The 22,875-nt window shown below is 36.9% G+C and overlaps 1 protein-coding gene across 6 annotated transcripts in view; it reads right to left on the reverse strand.

Annotated features, from left to right (window-relative positions):
* The window catches only part of MTMR2 (myotubularin related protein 2), a 94,682-nt gene extending 72,905 nt beyond the window's left edge, over positions 1-21,777 (reverse strand). For 2 of the 6 annotated variants that reach the window (XM_053560196.1, XM_053560192.1), the window contains exons 1-2: positions 20,481-20,616; positions 10,277-10,347 (exon numbers count right to left, since the gene is read on the reverse strand). Coding sequence is in view for 2 of the 6 variants with exons in the window: in XM_053560191.1 (XP_053416166.1) it covers positions 20,481-20,560 (80 nt within the window). In the remaining 4 variants the exon portion in view is untranslated. Of the gene's footprint in view, positions 1-10,276; positions 10,348-20,300; positions 20,408-20,480 lie in introns of those variants that run through there. The other 4 variants (XM_053560193.1, XM_053560191.1, XM_053560190.1 and 1 more) reach the window with 4 other exon arrangements.
* Positions 21,778-22,875: the final 1,098 nt, after the last annotated feature.

Consider the following 22,875-nt stretch of genomic DNA (forward strand, 5'->3'; position numbering starts at 1 on the left):
AAATTAGTTCCCTTGCTTCTGAATCTCAAACTGTTCTTAACACAGTAGCCAGGGTGATCCTTTTGAAATGTTTAATCATGGTCCCCACCCCTCCAATCAAAACTTCTTAACGAGGCCAGGCAGGTGGCTCACACCTGTAATCCCAGCACTTGGGAGTCCGAAGCAGGTGGATCGCCTGAGCTCACCAGTTCAAGACCAGCCTGAACAAGAGCGAGACCTTGTTTCTAAAAAATAGCCGGGCATGGACGGTGCTTGTGGCTCAGTAGGTAGGGCACCGGCCCCATATACCGAGGGTGGCAGGTTTGAACCCGGCCCCAGCCAAACTGCAACAAAAAAATAGCCGGGTGTTGTGGTGGGCGCCTGTAGTACCAGCTACTCAGGAGGCTGAGGCAAGAGAATAGCCTAAGTCCAGGAGTTAGAGGTTGCTGTGAGCTGTGACACCACAGAACTCTACCAAGGGCAATACAGTAAAACTCTGTCTCAAAAAAAAAAAAAAAATAGCCAGGCGGTTGTGGCAGGCACCGGTAGTCTCAGCTATGTTGGGAGGCTGAGGCAACAGAATGGCTTAAGCCCAAGAGTTTGAGGCAGTCTACCGAGGGTAACAAAGTAAAACTGTCTCAAAAAACAAAAAAGATACTTTAGTAGAAGACAGTTATGAAGCTGATGTTAGACCACCAAAAAGCAAAAGAGAAATGTAAGAGAATCTGATAGTGAAAGTGATTTTGAGGATGAGTGGATTGAAAATGATAATACGGCAACCTTGGAGGATTACACAAATATTTGGGTTATAAGTGCTGAAATTAGTGATGCACAGAATATCAAGGAAATGATAGATTTACTTTTTGATAATGATTTTTTTTATTTAGTTGCTTCTCAAACCAGTTTATACCACTGCATAATAGAACAATTTTATAAACACTCTGCCAAAACTTTACCATGAACAGAAGTTACCACTAATGATATAAAGAAGTTTCTCGGTTTGATATTGATGGGACAAAGAAAAAAGTCACATTGGAGAGATTATTGGTCAATTGACCCTTTGCTTGAAATACCAGCAAATCCTTACATTTTTTTCATTTTAGTGATAATTCAAAAGCTACATCTAGTGAAGGCACGCTTTTTAAAATTCAAAGATATGTATAAAGTTTCGTTTCAATTCATTACGTATAAATAAAGTGTACTTAAGTTTATTTAGATAGTTTCACTTTCATACTCATGGGATAGTTTCTGCATAAAATTGCTGGTCAACAATATGTCAAGAAATAAAAGTAAATTACCATCATGATTCCCTTCTATTTCTATGTATCCCTTATGGAGATACAAAACAATAACAACAAAAAAGACCCCCTCACAAGGCTCAAGTATCTAATCCATAAATAAATAGAAAACTCTCAGGCAATGGATAATCTACAAGTAATTAATAAAATTCAGAACAATGGGTAATTAAGCATACTTTGTAACAAAAACCATCATAATACCTCAAGGGTAGGCAAAACATAATTCCTCCCCTGAAAAGCACTAACATATTTATTCAGATAAGTATGCCATGTCAAATAATTTATAAACAGGGCGGCACCTGTGGCTCGAAGGAGTTAAGGCATCGGCCCCATGTACCAGAGGTGGCGGATTCAAACCCGGCCCTGGCCAAAAACTGTAAAAAAATAAAAATAAAAAACTAAAATTTATAAACAAAACATACCCCTTAGAAATTATTGAAGTTGTTAAAGAAAAAATACTTTCTCAAAAACTACAAAATTAATCAGAATATAACCAGCACTCCAGAATACTCTTGTTAAAAATACCAATTACTTTTTATACTTAATCATTTAGAGATTCCTCCTCCCCAGAAGCTCAAAAATATACCTTAGAATAAAACTGCAATTATATTTTAATATGCTAAATTCTGATTATTAATCCTTGGAAAAAGCAGTTAAATATTATTTGGCAATGCAAACAATTTACATAACACAAATGCATTTATCCAAATTCAGAGAGCCATGGCCTTTCTAAACGGGAAATCATTCTCACTAAAATTTCCCTCTCTTTGATCTATTCTTTCTATCCTAAATTATATTATTCTTGATTCCTAAATAAAAAAAAAAATCAAGTCAATATTATTTAATTATTAAATTCTGGTCCTACAAAATACTAAAGGAATACACACATTTATGAAAGAATAAATACACATTTATGGGAAAAAAGCACTTAGATTTGCAGTAAGACGCATGCACAGCACTGCAGCAATCATCCTCTGTTTCTAATAGCCCACCACTATCTCAGCCAGACTGACAGTTTTCCTTCCACCAAAAGATCAAAACAGAAATCTCATCCTCTGACTCTGAGTCATTCCCACACACTAATCTGCTGTTATTACAGCAAAATGTCTTTTTCCTTTGCTACACCATTCCTGAGAGCAATGCTCTACCCTTCTGGTCTCAAAAGTTCTACTACGTCAAAGTGTAGCATGTAGGTGAACAGAATTACACCAATTAATCAGTGGTAGGGAGCAGGGATTACTCTACATACGCTTTTCAAAATAGTATCAGTAAATAAGATAAAGCACTCTCCACTTTGTTTTAGTGGGTTTAGGTTTTTAAGTTTTGGGGGTTTTTTGTTTTGTTTGTTTTTTTTTAGTTATATATATTCCAGAAAAATTTGCAAATTAAGAAAATTAAGTTTAAACAAATGAATTTTGGTACCTACTTATGAAAGTACTCTTTGGCTCCACACTACTGGACTATCGACATCCCTGGTGATTTCTCCACAAATGCAGAGAAATCTGTTTCCAGACAGTAAGAGTTCAATAATCGTCTCCTAATATTCCCACATCACAAAGCACCACCTCGGCTTCCCTGGAAGGGTAAAGACTGAGGACTCCACCTCCAAGGACAGGCCTCCTTCCTCCTGCTCCCCCAACTTAACTCCATTTCAGAAGCAGGAACATCCTAAATCTCATTTCTTGTTTTTTTACCCTCCCCTCCGTTCCACCAACATTTACTGATAGCATCAATGTGCTATGCACTAGAGACAGAGTTGAAAGCAGATGGTTTTTAAAAGACTATAGTCTAAAGAAGGTGCCAATACATAAGTATCTCAAGATAGCACAGTGGGGAATGAACGGAGGGATAAAAGGGAGCAGTGGGGAACAGGGCAGGGCACAGACCACAGCATGCAAGTGTGCAGTGGTCAAAACACAAGCTACACAAACCTGATTTCATCACTTCGCAAATAAAAATTCAGGCATTCATTCATAAATAATGAATAAGTTCATTCAAGGCAGGATCCATAGAACACACTTGGTGCTGAATTAATGACTGGTAGACAACAAGTTACACTGTGGGAAAAGAACACCTTCCAAAGGGAAAACAGGATGAAATCAGAAATAAGGGTCTACGTTTAAGAAGGGATCCATTAATTAAATTAAAATGAAGCAAAGAGCTTGCCCTAGAAGTACTTTTCACATAGATCTATACTGTAAAATATCTTCATGCACCCTAGGAAAACTGAACATACAAACTTTGAAAACTAAAGTTTTAGTTAACTCTTGAATCACATAATACATACTCACATAAATACATCCTACCTAACTTCGGATATATTCAAGCCATAGACTGAAACAAAACTTCAATCACAATCCAATTTCACTGCCAATATTTTCAATGTAACCATTAGCAAAGTACTGACCCTTTCTTGTTCCACTGGTTTGCTGGACTGTTAATGTAATCATTATTTTATTTTTTTCAATCACACTAATACTAGGAGGTACTTCGCAATAATGAATAGAAAGTAAAATCCATGCACTCACAGATGCCACAAATATATCTATATTCCTCTTCTCCTAATCTTTCACAACTCAATAAAACACTTTTTTTTTTTTTTGGAGACAGTCTCAAGCTGTTGCCCTGGGTAGAGTGCTGTGGCCTCATAGCTCACAGCAACCTCCAACTCTTGGGCTCAAGCAATCCTCTTGCCTCAGTTTTGCTATTTTTAGTAGAGACAGGGTCTTGCTTTTTGCTCAGCTGGTCTCAAACCCGTGAGCTCAAGCTATCCACCTGCCTTGGCCTCCCAGATTATAGGCATGAGCCACCACGCCCAGCCCAAAACATTTCTTAAAAAATAAAAAAGTATTTCTACAAACTAGAGATGCAGATAAACATACCAACAGTACACACTCTTAATTCAAAACAACTTGGAAATCTGGAAACAAGTCATCTATCTTCTCACACTCTAGTAACAAAAGCCTCCAGAGGATTTGGGAGAGTGTACAAGTCTTGTATTTCTAGTCACTATGAACCACAGTCATTACTATAAGCTCTAAACCACTTGCCTTATTAAAATGACTCACTCTTACAGCCAATTCCATTTTTCTTCAGTATTCCGTGGAAAGAAAAGTTTCTTTTTAAAAAGTATTTTCTTATAAGTAATGCCCTGAGCACATACATAGTATGTTTGCCCAAGAACATTAAAGAAGGCCTTCTATATTCAATTGTGAATAAGCTTTTCTAGGAATACAAATTTTGTTCTCAATACTACACAATGGACTACAGTGTCATAAGCACTGTTCGTGCTCTATTAGTCATTCTGTTGAAAATTTTATTTAAAAAAATAGTAAAAGCCTGCAGTGTGTTGGAACACAAAAGACTTATTGTCGGAATATTTGCAGGATACCCAAAATAGAAAAACCACTATAAATAAATTGATTTATAGTTGTAAATTATTTTTTAAATGCTATGCCAGAACTCTACATTTTTAACTTAACCAGTCCATAGGATAAAAGAGATGGCATAAATGATCTAATCATCACAACATCTGATAGAAATGAGAAACATTTTGTATTCTTCAGAGAAACAAAAGGGATTTGAGCTGCGGAACAGTCTTTAGACTGCTGCAGATTGGCACTTAATTTGGAAAATCCCAAGTTCTAAGGTACTCGTGTGCCTGGATATAGTTAAATTTGTAATAATTTATTTGCAGGTCTACCAATTATACTTCTCAAACTGAAAATGAGGGCACAGTACTAATAAAGCAGCAGCAAGTCTGAAAACCCTTCCATCCAAAAGATAGTTTACATATGTCCTTTTTATCCCTCCAGAGTACTGTTTCTTCAAAGATCTTATCTGGGAATTTAAATAAATTAAACAAGTAAAAGCTAATATTCTGGTCAAAATGAGCATATCCATGGGAGATGGGACTGAGGATGAGAGGGCAGAAGGACTCTGAGGCCAGCACAGCAACACCTCAACAGAGCATCCGGGATCCCTTCAGAAATCTCTGAATTCAGATGACACCTTAAATTAAAACGTATGAATTCATAAGTACCCCAGAAGAAAAAATTCCTTTGTACACAAATACCAGTTAACTGAAAGAAATGTCATACTAAACTAAAAACTAGTCAGATTTATTAGACCTCAAAGCACAATATTCTGAAACAAACACATGTAGAACTGAAGAGCAAGAGCAGACACATCCAAAGGGGGGAATCAGTCTATTTGATAAACACTTGCTCAACCAACACTTTTACCTGGACAATGCAGAAAACACATGGAAATGAAGACCTTACTAATGACCTCTCATGGGTATTTTCTCACCTCAACATGCAATACACATTCATTATTAAAATTAGCATCATATATCTATTATTTTGGCTATTTAGATATTTTGTTTATCCAAGATAAGCAAAACTGATTACTACTATTAATCTGTTACTACTTTTTCTATGTAATGTGAAAAACTTTTGGGGCGGCGCCTGTGGCTCCGGTCCCATATGCCGGAGGTGGTGGGTTCAAACCTAGCCCTGGCCAAAAAAAAAAAAAAAGAAAAACTTTTGTGCCCAACCTTCAAAGTCATATAAGTGAAGTTAACACAGGTTAATTTGTTTGTTCAACCACTAAGTTAAAACATTCAGTAAGAAAAGAAGACCATTCAGCATCTTTCTCTTTCTAGCCCAGAAAAGTTAAACTAAAAATCCAGGTACTGGCATCACACACTGACTCATGCTGCCAAGGACATGCCTCCGTAATTCTGGATACTATTCTCTATTTACCAGATTAGTTGGTTTTTAGGAATCTTAAACCAGAAAAATACATTGTTTTTTTTCGCTTGTTTTTGTGATTTTTCTCTATCTGTATGACAAAGATGAGAAAAAGTCTATCTTGTAAATATCTTTTAAAGTAACAGTACTTCACATTATCATAACCCTTTACAAACACCAAAGTGCTCCCACACACGTTATCTTCCACACGAACCACCGAGCTGGGGCAGGACAGCCCAGTCCTGAACTCTGATTTCAAACACCTTGTGTGACCTTAAGGAATTCACTTGACCTTTCTGTGCCTCCGTTTCTTCATCTATAAAGTGGATATTATGACAGTTGGCATACCTTTCAGGATTGATATGAGGATTAAAGGCGTTAAGTAATATTCACGTGAAATCCTAACACAGTGCCTCTGCTACACCCTCTAAGGTGCTGGTATTTTTCATTATTGTCATCATCATCAATCGTCATATGTGGGCCTCACAATGACCCTGTTAAGACAGGACATACAGTAAGTCATCTTCTTACCTGTTTTCCAGGTAAGAGAATCAATGTTCTGAGATACCAAGTAATTCATGTAAAGTCACAATTGAAAAGCAGCATCAGCACCAAAGCATCCAGAACTAAGAAAGGGCCAAGACTTTTCACTACATTGTGCTGTATCGTACCACATGCTACAATTTTCAAGTTGACATAGTTCAATAGACTTTTTTTTTTTTTGCAGTTTTTGGCCGGGGCTAGGTTTGAACCCGCCACGTCTGGCATATGGGGCTGGCGCCCTACTCCCCCCAATAGACTTCTAAAGACCATGATTACCACTCTTTTAAACATTTACACATGCAAATAGTTTTAGGCAAAACACACTGGTTGCTATGCTGAGAATGAGACTTTAAGATATTTATGTATCTTCAGAGTAGAAATGAGTAAGACTTAAAAGAGCAGTATGCACTGAGTAACTAGGATGACTGGATAAGGTGAACCTCTGATTAGTTTTCCAGTACTTAAAATTTCTTTCACCCTCAAGGAATCCCCAGCAATTAAAAAAAAAAAAATTCTTGAAACAGCAAAATGTATAACCCATGGAACTTCACACTTCCCTGTTATGATCTATGTCAGGCCATAAAAACAACAAGGCATTTAGAGTCAAAATTCAAGTCCCCGCTCCTTCTCTTATACACAGGCAGGGACAATGAACCATCATGTTACTTCTCTAGGCCTCAGTTACTTATCTGTCAAATGAGGACCAACTCCACAGGGCTGTTAGGAGAAATAACCAAGATTACATAAGTGAAAACGATTTGTAATTGTAAACACTACACCAAAATGTGTTTACTATTAACTTCAGAGTTAATAGTACCTTGACTACCTTGACTACGTTGAAGAATAATACTGAATGTTCATTAATGCATTCATTAATCATTGTTTTTTCATTAACCATTTTCTTAACATAAAAAACAGTTGGCAGAAGTCCTCAAATATAGAAGTATAATCCTGAGTATTTTGTGTAATTATTTACAATGACAATCTGGATTAATCCCTGGGACTCTTTCACAGTGAAAGAAAGATTGAGGCAAACTACACAGTGTCTATCCTAATACCATATCCTTAAAGGAGACAGAATAAAATTTGAAAACAAGAAATAAGAGAATAAACCAAGTGACAAGCACATGCATTTTTCTTTCTCAAATAAAACAATAATAAACATTTTCAGTTAAATCACAAGGAAATTCAGTGGACATTTTATCATCATAGTAGTCTTCATTAGTTTTCAAAGCATTTCACATATATCATCATAGAAATACAATAAATGTCATTCTGCTTGTTCATAAGAGTATTTTTAGTATGTTTATAAAACTTCCACTCTTGGGCAAGTCCTTTAACTTCAGTGTCTCCACACACAAAATGAAGGAGTTAAACTACCTAAGTGATAAGGCTCTATCCTAGAGCTCTCATATTTATGATTTTTAGTTTATAGCAATAAATAGAATAAAAAACATTTTAATGAAAAGAAAATTTGTAAATGCAAAATATAAGCTTATTAGAAATAAATAAGCTATTTTTAAATGACTTTTAAAAAATCAAATTTAAAATGCATCCCAAAATATCTAGAAAAATTGAGTGATGACATTTTATGGTTAAACGTCTCAATAATTCAAGAATTAAAGAATACTTCCAAAAAATTAATATGTCTTTACTAATGTATGGTTACAATTCCATCCCTATCAAGATACTCAGACAATGTAATATAAAATCCACACAATACTAAGATAAATTCAAATTCTTAGAGTTCAAAAAGTATTTTAGGAAGTTTCAGTCCCTCAGAGAATGTGAACATCAACTACAGCAATATAGTATTACAATATAAATAAAATAATTTCAATTATTGAAGGTCTCTAGCTTGGTAGGATAAAGCATGAGATTCCATACAAAGCAAATAACATAACTCCTAATAGTGTATCTCCCAGAAGCCAAAGGAAAAAACAAAATTTTAATAGTAAATGGCTTACAGTATAGTTTACAAAGTACCTACTATTTGCAAAGCTCTATGAAATTTGCCTACTACTACATTCAAAAATGAAATCCAGTCCTATTTTCCATAAGCATAAAACTTAAAGTCTAGGTAGAAATAATATCATGGATACAAAAAAAAAGTTCTTTTCTCCACCAACTCTACCCTTCAATGATTTCAAAACTGGAATCTGTCACATGTCTGACTAAAAATGAAGAAACAGTATATGTTTTTTACACACATAACCTATATGTACTTTTAGTTATTTTTTTTTTTCAGGAATAGTGACGGATTGGTTATGTTTTACATGTGGTATAAGAGGAGTGTTCTATAGACATGAAACACAGTGAAACTGTATGGTCCAACAAAAATCACAAAGTTACCTGGTAAAAATCTACAACTGGGAGTCAGGAGGTTGATTAATCCAGACTGTCATTCTGATTTTCAAGCACAAATTTCACAGTGCTTTGCAAATAGTAGGTACTGTGTAAACTATACTATAATCTCTGTCACTAAATAGTGTGTGACTTTGGAAGAAAAATTACCACCTTTCCTGGCCTTCTAACATTTATTGTGCTTTTGGGTAAAAAATTATTCTAGATTTCTCTAAGTCTGTTCCTTCATCTGCAAATTTATATGGAATGAAATTAAAATCCAAAAAGCATCTGGGGGCAGCGCCTGTGGCTCAGTGAGTAGGGCGCCGGCCCCATGTGCCGAGGGTGGCGGGTTCAAACCCAGCCCCGGCCAAACTGCAACAAAAAAAATAGCCGGGCGTTGTGGCGGGCGCCTGTAGTCCCAGCTGCTCGGGAGGCTGAGGCAAGAGAATCGCTTAAGCCCAAGAGTTAGAGGTTGCTGTGAGCCGTGTGACGCCACGGCACCCTACCCGAGGGCGGTACAGTGAGACTCTGTCTCTACAAAAAAACAAAACAAAACAAAAAAAAAAAACAAAAAGCATCTGGATCAGTGTTTTTTAAATTTTTAAGTGCAAGTTCTCAAATCAGTCACTTCCATGGATTCAGAATGTCTAGACAGGACAGGGGAAGGTAAACTTGTTCACCAAGCATCACAGTTAGTGCGACATGCAGGTGGTCCTCAGTCACACTTGAGAAATGCGAATCCGATGGTCTCTAAGGCCACTAAGAGTAAAATCAGAGGATGTAACTCAGCAGCAAGCACAGAGGAATTCTGGATGTATCTGGGTGTGCAGGGCGTAACAGATACAAGCAAGTATTTACAGAGAGGAGGAAGGAAGGGAGAGAGGAAGGGAGCAGGTAAAGAAAGCAGTGAGGAGCAAAGGAGGGGGTGGGGAGAGGCTAGCTAGCATATTTCTGGCTAAGAAGAAACATTCGCAACGGTAGGCAAGTTAAACTTAGGTGACTTATACAACATACAACAGCTGGAAAGCAAAGATCTCAGAATCTACACAAACATAATTTTAAGTATAACATGAACTCTTGACATGCTCTTCTCAAGTCAAACAGCAACATTAAAGAGGAGCAGGACGAAATCGTCGATGGAAATCAAAAGGATTTTACCGGAAAATTACTGGAGGATTAAAACTCAGCAACAATTTTCTCCAGTAGATAAAAACACAGAATTTTAAGGACAGCGACTTGGAAGTAGGACTAAAGTTTGGAGTTAACTGGTTACTCATATGTGCAAATTTTATTTGGGACAATATATGACAACCTTAACTTCTCTCCATTGTTTATCTACATTTCCCATTCACTTACATTATAATTTTTGAGATGTTTTATCTTCACTTCTGATGATCTTCAAATGTCAATGGTTCTTAACACATTAACTGTAAACAAACACAAAGCATCTTAGGGGAATTCAAACATTTAAGGAACCCTAGAGTATTTTAAATTATTGTGTAAAGCCTATGGGGGAAGGAGGGACTGAGAGATTGTAGCATCATGTTTACTTATTTTATAATTTCTCTGATCCTCCAAATGTAAAACTGTTCTTTTGAATGAAAATGATACTACAGTCTTAATCATTGGGCAAAGAGAAAAAAAAGTCATCCAATTTTCTGTCAAAAGAAAAAAAAAACATTCAAAGCTAGAAAAAATTCTGTCCAAATATGGACACTCTCAATTCGTGAATGTATCGTGTACCTTGACCCAAGGCTTCTAGACCTCATCACTACCACCAATCAACCTGCCCTGGGACTGCAAAGCTTTGGCCTGCAGCTGGAGTGCCAGATCTCCAGGCATGACCACATCTTGGCACAGAGACCCTGAAGTAAAAGAGAACTGAATTCTAATGTTAAACTGCTCTCTCTAACGAGCCGTTTTCTTATCTGCAAAAAGGGAACATTAATACTGCCTACTTTACACAGGAATGAAGTTTATATGAGAAAATGAAAAGAATATCACAATCCCTACATAAGGTAAGCACACAATAAATGTTAAGAGCTATTATTTATATTATTGTGGTATTTAATATTAATAATGTTAATTTATTTCTACAACTGTCTATCACTTGGCAAGTAAAGCTTATCTCATGTGTTTCTATTTTTAAGTACTGCCTTTGGTTATACTAGAACAGTGATTTTCAACCAGTGTGCCGCAACACACTGGTGTGTGAGAGGATCTTAAATGTGCCATGAAAATTTTTAAAGATTAATTAAATAATTTTCAAAAAAAATTCAAAGCACAGTAAGCATATTCTTTTTATTGATCAACATAATTTAAGTGTGCTGCAGAAGTTAAACTAGAACTTCAGGTTCAAGTGTGCTGTGAGATAAAAAAGGTTGAAAATCACTGTACTAGAAGAATGTTATACAATATCTGTAATAGAAGACATTTGTACCATATAAAATTTTATTTTAATCCTTTGATGGGCATCTTGGCTTAGGTCAAGAAAACTATGGTTGGCCAGGCAAGGTGGTTCATGTCTATAATCCTAGGATTTGGGGAGGCTGAGGCAGGAAGACCACTTGAGGCCAGAAGTTCAAGTCCAGCCTGAACACCATAGTAAGACCCTGTTTTTACAAAAATTTAAAAAAAAATTAATTGGGGTGATGCTCGCCTGTAGGCCCAGCTATCTGGGAGGGGAGGAGCAGAGGAAGGAGGATGATTTGAGGCCCAAAAGTTGGAGATTACACTGAGCTATGATAATGCCACTTCACTCTAGCTGAGCAACAGAGTGAGACCCTGTCTCCCCCCCAAAAAAAGAAGGAAAAGAAAATTAAAATTAAGGTTTGTAATCACGAAATAGTCAACTATTTCCTCTTTTGCTAATGTACAATCTCCAGTCAAAACCTTCTCCCTACTTGACCAGCTACTCATTTGCTATCAGTGAAAATAATTCTGTCAAGAAGGGAAATATGTTTATGACATATGCCTATAAACCCATGTTCTTCAAACTTTTTTACTCACAGCACACTTGAACCTATAAACTTCCACAGCACACTTAAATTATGTTGATCAAAAAAAAGAGTAAAAAAAAAATACACTTACTGTGTTTTTAACTTCTTTTGAAAGTCATTAATGATCTTTAAAATTTTTTGCGGCACACCTAAGATCCTCTCACAACACACTAGTTGAAATACACTGCTATACGCCCTCTGAGCCTGATGAATCAATGTTTTATCAATCCACAGGAGATTTATCTACCCTCTTCCACTGACTCCCAAATGATTTAACTCCTCATCTTTGAATATACACTTAAAATATTAATATTTAAGTTAGCTGACAAGCATATATGTAAGGCACTGATTTCTCTGGATTTTAAATAAAATATTTAGATTAAGAATATAAAAACAAATTATTGGCAAAAGTATTCATAAACTAAAATGGCCTAAAACCATACCCTTGGAACTGAATGACAAAATTACTGCATCGGGAATACCATGCAATTCCTTGAGCTCTTCAAATAAAATAACTTTTAAAAGCACAGCAATCATTCTTAATTTGATTTTCATTTGCCCATCACTTACTGATCCAGCAATTACTGAATGTATCACTTTCATTTTATGGTCCTAGATTAGGATAATAAAAATATAGACCAAGATAAGACACAAAAAAAGTAGAAAGTTAAACTCAGAGTTCACAGTATTCCAAAAAACGGTTTTATTTTTTGGTCTTTCATACTATATCACCTCTCTTTTTCAGAGTATTTTCTGTCTTGGTTATTTCATTTCCAAATTTGAGTGTTTCTGACATAAGTAAAGTGTCATAGACTCAAATGGAACATGTCTTCCTTGCTTTTAAATGATTCATTTGTATACAATGGGAAAAGCTGCTAATGTCTTCAATACCCATTCAATCCTATTTCTTAGTGACAGAGCCTCTAATTTTTAGCTCAACAAAAAGCTTCCCAGAAGAAACTACACATCCTAGCCTCTCTGTGACTAGGTACACCATAGACCAGGTTGTAGCCAACTAGATATAAGCTAAAAAAATGTGACTGCCAAAAAAGTACCCTTAAAAGAGAAAGATTATCTTCTTCCCTGTACTGAAGATACAATGGTTAGAGCTCCAACAGCACTTCTATTTCAAGAGGAAACCTTGGAGTATAAGATATATGAACAATCTGGGTCCTTAATACATCAGAGCCACCATATCAAATCTGTATTTACTATCTCCAGGCCTTCATGTGGAAAAATAATTAGATCTCTCTTGCTTTAAGCCATGTTAATTTGGATTTTCTGCTTTATTCTGCTAAACCTGAAGCCTAACTTGAATTTTTTCCAAGTAACAGTATTTAGATTTTTTGAAGTATCTTATATATTGAAGAATATTTTAAAGTTAATTTGTATTATATTTAAAACACAATATGTGCCCTTACTTAATCTAGACTAAAAAGTATTTAAACAGCCCAAGAGTTATTTATATGAAGTAAGAGTCTTTGAAAGAATGAAAATTCATCAGTGATTACTGTCATGGGTCCTATTTCTTGGGCAAAAGAAGGATTATAAAGTATGCTCATTAATGGTCTACAGTGATGACAACATCGGTGCATATATAGAAACACATTAAGTGGAATAAGCACAATCAGTTCTGTGTAAAAAAGTTACAGGAAAAGAGATTAAAATTATTATTTTCACTAAGAAGGATCTTCCATTGTCCCTTTTATTTTAATAACCTGTACCAATCTCACCTTTTTTTAGAGTTCCATTTTTAACCTGACTTCCTGTGGAAAGCAGGCTTATGAAATCATTCCCTATCCTTCCTTGAATATCATCTCTCTACTAATGTTTAACACTATCTACTCATTTACCTAAATCATTGAGTAGACACAAAGACAGCAAGTGTTTTACATATTCAAACCACTTGAATTTTAAGGAAAACCATTTTCCTTAAAAAGAGAAAATATTCCACACTAAAATCTGAAAAAATTCCACTACTCAAATCCTGAATCACATGCAATCTTTGGCCTTGGTGATTTGAATACAACAGCATTAATCTGGCCATTTTCCAAAATAAACTTACTACTTTCTGGACATCTGTATCCAGGTCATTTCCTTCCCTTGGACATAATCCAAGGTTTACTGATTCAGGCGATACACTCCAAATAATCTCTAACTAATTGCGTTTTACTGGTTTACTTCTTTGTAACACAGCTGACCACTGAACAACATGGGAGTGAGGGTTGCCAACTCCCCTGTCAAAAATCCATGTATAATTTTGACTCCTCCAAACTAAACTACTAACAGCCTGCTGCTAACCAAAGCCTTACTGCTAACATAGACTATCAGTACATATTTTGTACATTATTATGTATTATAACCTATTATATCCTATACTCTTACAATAAGGAAACTAAACAGAAGAAAATATTATCAAGAAAATCCAAAGGAAGAGAAAATATATTTACTGTTCATCAAGTAGATCACTATAAAGGACATTATCTTCATAGTGTTGAGAGGGCTGAGAAGGAAGAAGAGGAGAAAGGAGGGGTCTTGCTCTTTCACGGATGACAAAGGAATAAAACCCACATACAGGCAGATCCACACAGTTCAAACCTACCTTGTACAAGAGTTAACTGTACTTTGTACAAAGGTCGACTGCACTTTTTTGAAATGTTTGTTTCCACTAATATTTCTAAGGATCTCTTTTTTAAAAAAAGCCTAAAACATATCCTTGATTTATGTTATTCATGGCTGAGAAAAAGAAGACCTCAAGAAATGTCCTAAAAATCAGATATAATAAAATGACAAGGCCAAGTATGGTGGCTCACACCTGTAATCCCAGCACTCACACTCTGGGAGGCCGAAGTGGGTGGACTGCCTGAGCTTAAGAGTTGGAGACCAGCCTGAGATTGAGACCCCATTTCTATTAAAAATAGAAAAACAAGCCAGGCATTGTGATGGGGGCCTGCAGTCCCAGCTACTCAGTTGCTGAGGCAGGAGGATTGCTTGAGCCCAAGAGTTTGAGGTTGTTATAAGCTATGATGCCACAGCACTCTACCCAGGGCAACAGAGTGAGACTCTGTCTTAAAAATGCATAAATAAATAAATAAATATCAAAAAAAATAGTCAAGATACCTTCTACTACTTCAGTCAACATTTTCACAAAAATGCTCTCAAGTAATAAAAGGCTTACAATACCTCTAAAATAGACCCTCGTCCATTTTAGCTAATGTTGATGTTGCAAGGCACTCACCAGCAGAAGAGCCAAGGCAGAAGTTCTCTAGGCTCCAATCCCAAAATTCCTAGTTCTCAAACTTTAGCATCCATCAGAGTCACCTGGAAGGCCTGCTAAAACAACTAACACTTAGGCTCCAATCCTAGAACTCCTAGTTCTCAAACTTTAGCATCCATTAGTCACCTGGAAGGCCTGCTACAAAAAACTCTTAGGCTCCAATCCCAGAGTTTTGGGATTGTTAGGTCTTAGGTAGGGTCCAAGAATTTGCAATTTTGACAAATTTGTAAGTAATGTTGATGCTCCTGTTCTAGGAACCACACTTTAGAAACTAACTGATCTATACTAAAAGAAAATTATTGATGATAAATAGCACAAGGAGGAAAAAAAGAAAAAATATACAGAACCCAATCTCAGCTTTCCGGATTAATTTGCATACTTTTGATTAGTAATTAATCTCTTTAAATGTCTTTTTCAAAAAACCTATACAATAATTACTGACAGGTTCACAATATTGGGTCTTATTTAAGAGGACTTTAAAGGTCCTTGAATAATTAAATCCAAAACAAGTAATGTTTAGTCTACCAACATGTTCAATGTCTGACACAAGATTCTAACAAAAAAAAAAAAAAAGATTCTAAATAACAATGCCAAGGTTATAGGTTCAACCTGGCAGATTCAGTTAGTTCTGAAGCTGTAATTTCTACCTCTAATCTTGCAAGCTATCTCAAAAAACATGACAAGAGTTACAAGAGGAGAGGGTAAGAATGTGTGACTGTACACAAATCCATCACCACTACCAAAAAACAACCCAAAAGCACACTTCCTACCAACCTATCAACTTTACGTGACCTTGAAGATGAAACTAAAGATAAGACCTCACAACAAAAATGTTTGGAAGTCTCTGAAATTCTTCCATTTCTTCAAACTATAAAGATAATCAAAATTTATGAAAAAAGAAATTCAGGAATTGCTGTTTCCAAATGATAATTTTAAGAAAGGCATTTAATTTTAAAACACAATTAGTTGGAGATTACTTGGAGTATATTATATGTACCTTTCCTTTGATGTTTTTTAATGTAAGTTTAATGTACATATACGATGTCCATTAATGCTAATTAATTTATATACCAGAAATCAATAAAACCAATATAATCTGGGACAAAAAAAAAAAAAAGTGTAGTGCCAGAATAACTAAAGCATGAGGATCTGTGCAGGATGAAAAAATAACCTTAAGTGGTAAGTTAGAGAAAAAAGGGCCAAAGTAATCAAAAGCAGCCAACAGAAAAACAGGTAGAACATAATAATTCCAATATATTTATGTAGGATTGGACACAGAAAAGATAATGCAGACATAAAATCAACTCAAGAGGTCAAGAGGCTCATATAAAAATACTTCAGCCTGAATCTATAGTTGTAACTATTCAGGCCAAATTCAACAAAAGAAAACCCTTTTAATCCTTCAAATGGGAAAGTAAGACTAATGGTGGGTTTTTAGTCAACATTCCTCTTACTCAGATGTTCCCGGATCACCAACTTGGCACTAGACATATCATCATATTATTAGGCACAGTAAAAAGTAATCAAAGAAACCTAAAGCAGTGCAGTTTATAACAGTGTACAAACTGAAAAATGTTAAACCACACTACAACGACGACGGACTATTACAAACATAGTATCAAATTCTGCTGTATGACTTATTACAGTGCTGAGGCTTAGCCTACCCAAGCTCTCTCATCTGACTACAAGACTATTTTATCTTGTAGAATCAGAGCAAGACCAAAAGAATTAAATTATAGAATACAGCTAAATTGATTCTCAGTATGCTAGTGTACAGTTTCTCACAATTCTTTCTCACTGTACGGCTGAACCTGTATGGAAGAATGGACAAAAGCAGGCCACAAAAGAGTCGCTGAACACTTCACTGAAGTGCAGCAATAACAAGTAGGGGCTCACCAAAGAGAACTACTGTTTTGTTTTGTTTTTTTTTTTTTTTGAGTATGTAAGATGACATAACTTTAGCTGATTAAGAACCTACCATCTGAATATCATATATACAGAATGAAATTGCTCTTTTGTAACCAAAAGCTAGAGGAGCTGGAAGGCAAAGCTAGAAGCAACAGCAACTCTGAAATACCACAGATGTATACCAAGACTCAACGTATGTTTAGTGTGAACCACAGAAAGCACAACAGTCTTCCATCCAACTTCAGTGGAGTCTGTCATTTTCAAAAACGGGCAACCAGATGAATTAGTGTATCATTTTCCTTTTCTTCCTACTTCCCAGACAGGCTTAAGACATTTAAGCCATAATACAGAATATTTAAACTGAATTTATCTAACAGTAGAAATACTTGAAGAAACTAGAGACAAGTATAAATTTGAAGTTTTTTTGCTAAGCTGAAGAGATACAGTTACTACATAGTTACCATTTTCTGACAAATAGGGAGCATATATAATTTTTTCACAATCAATATCCCTTGTAGCTAAATTCAGCAGAAATTTATGTCAATCTATCATGTAAAAGACATTCTGCGACAAACTTAACAGTATTATCAACTATTACTTTGCAAGTGAATCAAAACAAATTCACAAGGCAATTTCCCAGTTAAGCCGTGTAGAAAAACAGAAACCGGCTGGTTGCAGTGGCTCATGCCTGTAATCCTGGCACTCTGGGAGGCCGAGGCCAGTGGATTGCCTGAGTTCGAGGCCAACCTGAGCAAAAGCGGGACCCTGTCTCTACCAAAAATAGAAAAGCTGAGGCAAGAGGATAGCTTGAGCCTAAGAGTTGGAGGTTGCTGTGAGCTATGACGCTACAGCACTCTACCCAGGGCAACAGCTTGAAACATTGTCTCAAAAAAAAAAAAAAAAGGCATAAAAATAAATAATTTGAGGGCAACTGAGGTAATACAGTGCAAACATCAGTATTTTTGTCACATAACCAAAGCAAAAACTTAATCTAGACAGACACTTAACATACGAGCAGGTATTTAAACCATGCTAGTCTATCTATCTGGCTATGTGTTAGAATCACCTATGGATTGAGTGTTAGTCTACATTACATTTAAAATTAAGCCTTCTAACCAGTGCCTTGTAATGCAACTATTACGTACTTTTGATTAAAGAGAGGACCAAAACAGGTATAATGATTAACGAAATAAAAGATTATAAAAGAATTTAGCAGGGTAACTTCTATACAGTAGATATTCAATTAAACGTTATTTTTCTACCTTGCAGAGAAGAGAAATGAAAGCTGCATTCTCTTACGGAAAATAAAATGTCATATTTATATTTTTGTCCAGAGAGGATGAGGCTGACCTACTGTATCAAAATTCTTTGAGAAGTTCTTAATTTTCTCAAACTCATACATCACTAACAATTTTTTATGAAGACCTTAAAACATAAACTTTAATTTTTAAGAAACAAGTGTGTAAAAGTGGCAGAGTTATATATGTTAGTTTGTACTAATAACAGATAACAGTGTAATTTCAAAAATCCAAAACAAAGGTTATCTGTAAAGGGATTACATTAGTAATTGACAAGAATGCATTTATCTTAGTACTATCATTAAGAGTAAATCATGATACAATTTAAGAGCTGCAAGGGACCTTACAGATTTTCCAGACCAACCTCTTTTTTAAACAAAATGAGAATACTGAAGACTAGAAAGGTTAAATGACACAGACCAAATAGCCAGCTGAGCCAGGAACTTCAGCTTGGGAGCCTCCTGACTTCCTTTTCCTAATTTACTGTGTTGCCTCCTGTGGCTCTAACTGCTCTTCCATAGGTAAGAGTTCTGGTTTTCTCATTTGTTTTCTTTATATTTTATTCTAAACCATAGTCGTCATTTTTAACTTTCCCATAAAATTATCATTTTCCAACCTGTTTTCTGAATGACAGGTTTTACAGCTCTCCATGTATATCATTAACTTTCTCAATTTCACAGTAATAAATATAGAATTAAAAATCTACTTGAAACAACTGTGCAATAAACGTAATCAACTGCAAAGAAAACTTCTCTCCTGGATAATTCAGTTTACAAATCCAAAACTATTTATTACCTATCACATGCAGGGTCTACATTAAGTGCTAGCACTATGAAGATGTTTAAGATAAGATCCTTGTCCTCAAATAGTTTACAGCCTAATAGAAAACAAAATTAAAGCAGCAATTACAGTGTGCTTGTTAAAGACTCTGCAAAAGGAGCCAGCAGAGAGCTGAGTGTTATAGGAAGACAAATCTAATTTAGAATGATGGGATCAGTCAGTGGTTCCCCAATGACACTGAACATGAATAGGAAAAAATGACAATACCACCCATATTAGGCAGAGTCCAAAATGAACTAAAAGACAGAGCAACTTCAATTTGCTCAAGAGAGGAAATGAAAATTGTGTTTCACACAGCAATTCAGTATCTAATAACTCCAATAACAGACAATTTTTCAGTCTGAAATGAACCTGATTTCACTGTGGCTGTATAACAAGAACCTATAGGTCTTCTATTGTTTCTTAATAAAATTTTAAATCACTAGTCTTAAAGAAAAAGGCTGACTGCATCCGAAACATGTCTAGTTAATACAACAGCTCTCTGCAAAAGCTACACAAACTAAAGTTCTCCTCAAAATTCCAGAGTAAAATTCCAATCTATTACGAGAGAAATGACAACCTGGAGAACCAGTAGCCACAGAAGGAAGAAAAACCACCACTTATTTTACTTCCTTAAACCAATCACTCCGGGTAAAGACTACCCAGATTCTTTGATAATGACTTTCAGCTGGAAGATTTAAAACAGGCGCAGGAGACATTTTTATTTACATATTTAAGCAAAAAGAGAGAGGGGAGAAAATCAAAGTGTAGAGAAAAACGTGAAAGAGATGAGAAAGTGAAGAGATTAAAGAGAGAAGAGGCTTGGACCAGAACCCAACACCAAAGACATAAGAAAGGATGGGAGAAGAAAGATTGAAGGATGGTTTGGGGGAAAGTGGTAAAGAAAGAACGCAGGAAATGAGGGGGGAAAAGAATGGGGGAAGGGCTGTCCAAAATAAGATTTGAGAGGAAATGAGAGATAAGAGAAACTAAGTATCTGGGGCTACCGCCACCGGATAGAAAACAAGATCTCAGTAAGAAAAGACAGAGAAACCGATAAAGGAACAACGGGTCTTAACCTCCTTTTCCTCAGCCTCTACGGCCTAGAGAGGGAGGAAGAAGTGGCTCCCAAGTCCGGGAAGGAATTCTGGCGCAGGGCTCAGGAACCAGGATCTGCGAGTCGGGGCACCGTGCGTCGGGTCCCCGGCCCCCCTGCAGCCCCCTCAGACGCGGGGCGGGGCCCTGGGCGTCCCGGTTACCTGGACAGGGAGTCCACGCTAGGCGGTCGAGCCGCCACGGGCTGGGAGCCGAGACTCTCGCAGCTCGAGCTCTTCTCCATTTTGCAGCGGGGCCGGCGGCAGGAAAAGGCCGAAGGTGCCTCCGCGGCCGCCAGGCGGGACAAGCCGAGGGCGCGGCGCGCCGGGCAGCGGCGGCGGTCAGCCCAGCGCCGGCCGGGGAGCGAGACCGGAAGCGGCCATGTTCCCCCAGACTGCACCGCGCCGGAGGCCGCCGGGGAGCGGGAGACCCCAGGGCGCCGCCGGGACCGCGCCGCGCGTGAGGGAGAATTACGTCAATTTAAATTAGATTTAATTTATACTGTACAGTTGATGTCTTTAAGAAAATCTTAATAGTACCAATAGGCTTAGCACAGTGGCTCATGCCTATAATCTGAGCACTTTAGGAGGCCCAGGTGGGAGGACGGTTTGAGGCCAGGAGATGGACACTAGCCTGGGCAATATCCTGTCTGTACAAAAAAAAATTAAAAAATCAGCCAGACGTGGTTAAAAAAAAGTATAGTAATCAATGAAATATTAACTTGCAAGTTCATTCTCCAGAAGAACAACCTAGCTTAGCTATCCTCAGCTAAAGTAGAGTAGCTATTAATGAATGAATATCCTTTCTATCCATTCTTCAGCTTGGCAAAGACAGATGATAACAGATTCTTTTTATTTCTGTAATTTTTGTGGATACCTTAGCCGTACTCCCATGATAGCCAAAGAGAACAAGTAGTCAGAAAGGCTTTTTTATCAAGCATAGATATCTACAATTAGTCATAGAAGAATTTACTCACTTCTTACCCATCCCTACCTGCTTTTCAACATGCTAATTCGCCGTTCTGATACTTTGACTTAGATTTACCAAAGACTGTCTGGTTGAGACTGATGATCCCTTGATCCCATGTACTTTCTCCTGCCTAATTTCTAGCACTGTGTTTATAGAGTACTTGAAGCCTTCTGCCTGCTGACGTAATAATTTATGTATGGTTCTATCTAGTAGTTAATAAGGAACAGTGTAGTTAGATGTAGAGACTTTGGAACTAGACAAACCTGCACTGGAATCCTGGTTCTGTAACTAAGTTTGCTTTATGCTTATGATTAAGTTGTTTCTCATCTTTAGAATGAGAATAAAAACACCTAAGTAAGTTTTTCTGTACACAGAATCGGTTGCACAGTAGACTGTCATTAAATGCAACTATTACTATTACTGTTTTTGCACTGAACTTATCGCTTTATTTCTAACCTGACAAAGGAAAGAATACTTTAACCTCAGCTGAAAGTTAAATTATTTCCAAATTCCTTTAATGACACACTGGCTGTTATGCCATTCACTCAAGGCAAATAAACTTGATGAGGACATCCTGTACCTCAGTTTATTCATCGTGTGTGTGTGTGTGTGTGTGTGTGTGTGTGTGTGTGGTTTTTGGCCAGGGCTGGGTTTGAACCTGCCACCTCCGGCATACGGGCTGGCACCCTACTCCTTCGAGCCACAGGCACCACCCAGTTTTTTCATCTTTTAAAAGAACATTTCAGGGCCGGGTATGGTGGCTCATGCCTATAATCCCAGCACTTGGGAGGCCAAAGTGGGTGAGGCCATGTGAGACTGAGCCAAAGCAAGACCCCCGTCTCTAAAAATAGCCAGGTATTGTGGTGGGCACCTGCAGTCCCAGCTACTTGGGAGGCTGAGACAAGAGAATTGCTTGATCCCAAGACTTTAAGGTTGCTGTGAGCTATGACACCACAGTATTCTATTGAGAGTGACCAAGTGACACTGACTTCAAAAAATAAATAAAAATAAAAGAACTTCTCAGCCTATCCTGGGTCATTCAAGAACTGTTGCTATAAATCAAATACCATCTAGGCTTATCTCTTAACATTAAATGATTTTGAGGCCATGCCAAAAGTTTTTGTTTGTTTTTTTTTTTTGTAGAGACAGAGTCTCACTTTGTCACCCTTGGTAGAGTGCTGTGGCATCATAGCTCACAGCAACCTCAAACTCACTCTGTGTGGGTCATTTCTTCCAAGTGTTGACTCTGCCTTGAAAGAGTCAAACTCTTGGGCTTAAGCAATTCTCTTGCCTCAGCCTCCAGAGTGGCTGGGACTACAGGTGCCCACCACAACGCCCGGCCATTTTTTCATTGGCAGTTGTCGTTGTTTAGCTGGCCCGGGCCAGGTTTGAACCCACCACCCTGGGTGCATGTGACAGGCACTGTAACCACTATGCTACTGGCACAAAGCCCAAAAGTTATTTTTTTTATTTGTAATCTAGGCCAGCGTTTCTCAGAATATCTGAGAAAGAAACAGTGTTTTGTTTTTAATTTTCAATCCATCACCCACTAATACTTAAGTGTAAGAAAAATGAATTACAGTCAGTCCT

The sequence above is a fragment of the Nycticebus coucang genome, chromosome 14 (genome assembly GCF_027406575.1).
Source record: "Nycticebus coucang isolate mNycCou1 chromosome 14, mNycCou1.pri, whole genome shotgun sequence".
NCBI lineage: Eukaryota > Metazoa > Chordata > Mammalia > Primates > Lorisidae > Nycticebus > Nycticebus coucang.